This window comes from Sitodiplosis mosellana, unplaced genomic scaffold (genome assembly GCF_009176505.1).
Source record: "Sitodiplosis mosellana isolate CC-2019 unplaced genomic scaffold, AAFC_SMos_1.0 Smas_scaffold_6226, whole genome shotgun sequence".
In the NCBI taxonomy this organism is placed as follows: Eukaryota; Metazoa; Arthropoda; class Insecta; order Diptera; family Cecidomyiidae; genus Sitodiplosis; species Sitodiplosis mosellana.
Genome location: NW_022601467.1, coordinates 5,274,962 through 5,280,582, shown reverse-complemented (window position 1 = coordinate 5,280,582; position 5,621 = coordinate 5,274,962). Strand labels below are relative to the sequence as shown.

Here is a 5,621-nt window from a genome sequence, read left to right as displayed (position 1 = left end):
CCTTACGAAATGCTGAGATGCTCAGCAATCTTAAAACACATGTTTGTATTTTCATAATCCGAAGTCATTTCACACATATCATTACATGGCGAAATTCTTTCCGTGAATATTGAAAGGTTGACCAATTTTTTAAGTTGATCCGAAAAAAAATCAGAAAAATGAGACAACTATTCAGCGTTAACACTCAATATACGAGATTCATTGAATTTTAATCATTTTCCAATCGTTTTCGGACTTGAAAAACACGAAAGAATCGATAAATATGAAAAAATAGAGAATATGTATTTTCTTTACTATTTCTATATTTTTCTACATTTTTTCATTGTTTTTCGTAGTTTTAAAAACCGAAAACGATTGAAAATCCAACGAAATTAAATGAAATTTCATATATTGAGTGTTTATACTGCATGTTTTTCTAAAAAAAAATTGGGTGGGTCAACTTACAAAGAAAAAATTTTGTTGCCAAAAATCAGACCTCTTAGAAAATTGACCGAACTGTTTTGTTTTTACAACAAAAACTAATGAATTTCCTGATCAAATTGTAGCTTTTTAGGCTCTCTTTCCAATGGTATATCAAGTGTGCATTTATCTTCATTCCATAAAAAGTTATGACTAAAATGATTGGTGCGGGTCAACCTACACATAATTCCCCTAAGAATTGTTCACTGGGGAATTTCCTTGATTTGTCATATATTCTTTTGAGTATTATAATTTTCTTACATTAAACTCTAACTAAATGAATAGTATAATAATTTCACTGGCAAAATGTCAGTTAATTCAATATAAAGAATGTTATGATAAGTTCTTGAAAGTAAATTTAGAACGAATCAAACTTTTCAGTTGCCAGAGACATTGGCAACTCATCGAAATTCACGGAACACCATAAAAAACGAAAATCCCGCGTTGACCACCTAATGTACACATACAACATACGAAATACATTAATACAAAATGATAAATTAGAATAATTAAATTGCATAAAAAAAATACACATGTTCAGAAAGGAAACTCACTTTTTTAAACGATTCACGACTACATGAAAAATCTTCACATATCTGAAGAACAACTGGCCGTTGAGTATTCTGGATGATGATCGGCAATATCTTTTGCATATCTTTCGGGAATGCAGTCCAGTCACAGTCATAGATGACGTCTTTTAGTTGATCGAAATGATTGGTTAACGTTTGTCCGAATTCACAAATAAGAAAAAGCACGGCGAATGACCAAAATGTTTGAAATAACGGTTTAATCATTTGAAGTGGATCGATACCTTCACCTCGTTCCTGAAATGGAAAGTAAATGGTTGTCTGGTTGAAATCATATCATAAAAAACAGAAGAAAAAAACTCAACTGATTCTATTTGAATTAGCAAAAGATTGCAGCAAATAGTTGACAGACTCCAAAGAAAGTAACCTATAACGATGAACGCATAGATGTCGTCCATATCGAAAACAAGTCTGAGAAAAGTGAAACAGGTCGGATTGAAAACTGATTCGACAATTTAATACTATCAATTTGACTTAACTGTTTAGCTGTCGCATGAAATTCAACCATATCGGCAACTCTTTTCTTAGGTTCCACTGAATATTCTTCGGCTTTGTTACTCTCATCCAAGGCATGAATTTCGCTATTGATCTCATTGCAAAACGTGAATATTATACAACAGGATGCAACTAAAATGCCAATACAACAGGCAGCCATGTGAGTTGTATAATAAGCCGCTGAGCATTCGAATGTAAAAATGATCAAATATCCAATTGGTGTTCTCCAGTCAAATGGAGTCCTTAATAAAATGAATGACAATAGAAATGATGGAAATCAAATGTTAAGTCATTTTCAGACATTGTGCAGAAAATTTGATGTTTTTAGTCGTTACAAGAAATGAAATACACACCAGACTTGAAATGGTAGGCTGAAGGCTTCGCGCCCAAGATCGGTTGCGAAATAAAGATAGAAACTTATAATGAGATGCGGCATCAAAACTGCTATAACTGACAATTCCACAATGATGGAATAAAATACACCGGTCCACTTTTCGATATTTTCATTCAATTTTACGTATGTTGACTTTGATTTCGGATTCTCCATTCCTGCTCCATTTCACAAACAATATTCAATTTTGTTAAAAAAAACAGTTTGTATCAGGCCGCGCTAGCGTCCTATCTAAATACATTATAATGAATAAGTACAAACTAATACATATGCATTTCTACTATGAATACGTTTCATGCTATGTGTTTTAATTTCATTTAATTTTGGAAATTGAAAAAAAAAACTTCTCGACAAAATATATTTTAAAACATCATTGCAATAAAAAAAAACTTCCAAGTAAGAATGAATATATTGATATTGAGTAAGAAAATTCGGTGAAATCGGTGAAATACTTGAATCAAACATAAACGTTTGAAAAACGTACGACGCGCGCCAAAGCATAAGTGATGTCAAAGTGTGTACAAAGAGTGAAGCAATAGTGCGTTTAATGCTATGTGCTATAGTGTCTCTGTTGATGTTGATCGCTGACGTTTATAGTGGTAGGTTTGTATAATAAAAGCAATAGTATACGAGGGGCAAACCACTCAAAAGTAATACTGTGTATTAGGATTACTTTAAGTAATACTAATGTAAATATTACCTTGTATTACTTTAGTATTACTTTTTTCAAACAATAGTATTATTTTTAAAAGGAGTATTACTTTATCAAAAGTAATACCACTTTTACCTAGTATTACTTCGTATTACTTCGCAGGTATTATGTATTACTTTTGAGTGGATTGCCCCTTGATAGTATATGTTATCTTACGCTGTCCAATGATGTTTTCAAAGTCATCAAACCATTTAAATAGGCTATCCATTTTCCGAAGAATTATTGCAAACAGAAGAAGAGTGATAGTCAAATCCGCGGACGCATAAAATGAATCTGCATATTCGCCAATCGTTTTGGCTTCATATCCAAAAAAAACAGTCGAAAATATTAAGCATGCTATCAAGACAATAAGAACTGATAATCTCTTGAGGAACATGATCATTGAATGATTCTTTTGAAATGCCTGGAGTGGCTCAGTTCCCACAATGGCCAAATACTTTCGGAATAGTTGAAAGAGTTTCATGATTCTTGGTAAAGTTTCGTTTTGTGCTCGATTCCACTATTGCTTTATTATTCACTACTTTTTCTATTCACAAATTCTCCGTAGATTTCTATGATTGAAATATCACAAAAATAATTGAAGGGCAATTTTGTTTTTGTAAAATAAAATTCTTTTTTCAGGCTGATTTTTCAATTTAATTTTTTTTCAATAATATTTTTTCTTTATTAAAAATTTTGATGTAAGAATTGCTAATAGTAATGAATTCGTTTCATATCAATTGATTTTTGTAGATTAAAACAGAACACCTTATTGTCAATTTGAATATATTTATTGTACGAGACAATTGTTGCCCATGCTGTCACCATCAGTCGTAGTTTCAAACTAAGTGTACAAATTGATAGCGTTCATTTTTTGATTAAAAATACAAATAATTTTAAAATCAATCGATTAAAAGCTGTGTATGCATTTCGTTCGGTTTTAATCGAAATGGTTCGATGTTTTGCAGTAATTATTGCTGAAGACCATGAGAATATGTGAGCACCGACAACAATTAAAAATTAAAGAAAAACCTACCTTGAAACGCGGAGAGGCTAAATTGCCGAACTCTGCTCGGAAATGTGAGTGTTCTTTTATGTTAATATTGTCTAAAATCAATGCAATTTCTTCTGGTGTTTCGATGTAAAAAAAAACAATGACATACTTTATCTGAGGCTAGGGGCTACTGAGAATTGAAAATTACATTCCTTATTAGATACTATCACTGAAAAATCATATTTGACTTGACCATTTATCCGCAATATTATTCGTTATTATTATTGTCGAAGTGAAATGATCGAAACTAAACATAAAATACTATGTATACAACATTTCAGTGTTCCTAATTCATCTAACGGCAGAATTTTGTTTCACCCTTTTATGCAAATATTTTGAGAATCTTTTTGATAGGTGGTTTTTATTCGATTTCATACCAATGTAAACAAACATTGGTTTTTTCCACAAAGATAATGAGTCCTCGTTTCAATTTTTATATGTTCAATAAATAATTGTGTATGCATTTTGTTCGGTTTTAATCGAAATGCTTCGATGTTTTATGGTAATTATTCAGAAAACTATGGAAATATGTGAGCTTGAACATCGACAACAATTCAAAATCAAAGAAAAACTTACCTTGAAACGCGGTAGAGGTATAATTACCGAACTCTACTCGAAAACGTGATTTTTCTTTTATGTTAATATTTCCTATATAAATTCAATGCAATTCCAAAAGTTTTCCATGTCTGACTTTCATAGAAGCACAAAAAACACTGTGGAAGTTACATTTAAAACGAGTCATTTGATCAAAATAAAAAATAATCTTTTATGCGTCATACCACACATGCACATATGTAAAAATTTTCAACAAACCAAATGAAACGGTGAAAGCACCAAGAATACTAACTGTCGTTGGTATGAATGCACAACGAACGCATTTATATTTCCATTTTAATTTGCACTCAAGATAAAAAATAATTTCTTCTTACCTACCATGAACCTGCCATGACACGGCATGAGCAAGCGGTAGATATTCAGTACATAAGTGCCCGGCCAGCACACAAACTACACGGAGTTCGTCGCATTATTAACCAGTTCTTCAGATTGACAGAGCATTCATCCAAACTGGTTGGCCACAATAGTATACGAACCGAAATCAAAATATACTCAAATTGGTGAATTCGTCGCCTTGCGAATTATGTACATGCACAGTGGCAACGATTGACACAGACGGCAACCAATACAAATGAACTGCATACATCGCAAATATTCGGTGTGTTTGATTGAATACATTGTATTGTGCTATCGAATTAATAATAATTATAGAGAGAGAGAGAGAGAGAGAGAGAGAGAGAGAGAGAGTGGGTATATTTCATTGGGTGGCATCAAATGCGAAACAGTGCTTGAATTGAGTTACGTCTGAGCACGTTTTGCTGTTCACTATTTATATTCCACAACAGCTGATAGCATTAACCATTTCACATTTTAGCGCAATATAGAAAATTCAACGTATGGCAGAATATTCAAAAAAATGCATTTTTGCATTTATTCTTATTTAAATCCATACGCTCGCGATTCTGCCATAATAAATCAGTGTAAACATAAGCACGGCTTCGACAAACATTCGAATGTGACATCACATTAGACGTATGTCGAATACTTACATTTATTTCTCATAGAAGCCCAGTGGCTTTCGCATTCGTTTAATATTCTAAATTTAACATGCAACTGAGCAACATTGCTACTGCGAAAAATATTTTCTGGAGTTGGAACCGTGTCAAGACTTTTTGATTGACTAGCATCAATCACAACAAATATACACCCGATATGAGATAGTAGATAGACCAATGTTGCAGATGGTAAAAGTGATTAGTACTGACATCACACATACACGGTTGTAATTAGATGTTCTCTACGCCCTCATTATCTTGACGATGCTGCAACCGATTTCACACAATGAATACTTTTCATTGTCACGCTACGTAGCAATATAGTGATTATTAG

General features: G+C 32.4%; 1 protein-coding gene across 3 annotated transcripts; it reads right to left on the bottom strand.

Annotated features, from left to right (window-relative positions):
* Positions 1–404: 404 nt before the first annotated feature.
* Positions 405–4,591, bottom strand: LOC129578080 (putative odorant receptor 85d). Of its 3 annotated transcripts, XM_055466171.1 has the most exons (8): positions 4,491–4,591; positions 4,254–4,390; positions 2,801–3,467; positions 1,895–2,090; positions 1,526–1,783; positions 1,352–1,457; positions 1,014–1,283; positions 405–911 (listed from the first exon to the last, which is right to left on the bottom strand). In XM_055466171.1, the coding sequence occupies exons 3-8, from the start codon at positions 3,105–3,107 to the stop codon at positions 861–863; spliced, it is 1,188 nt and encodes a 395-aa protein (XP_055322146.1). In that variant the 5' UTR covers positions 3,108–3,467; positions 4,254–4,390; positions 4,491–4,591; the 3' UTR covers positions 405–860. The 3 variants fall into 3 exon arrangements, with proteins under 3 accessions (XP_055322146.1, XP_055322149.1, XP_055322148.1); XM_055466174.1 differs by lacking the exon at positions 2,801–3,467; XM_055466173.1 differs by lacking the exons at positions 4,254–4,390; positions 4,491–4,591 and having other exon boundaries at positions 2,801–3,600.
* Positions 4,592–5,621: the final 1,030 nt, after the last annotated feature.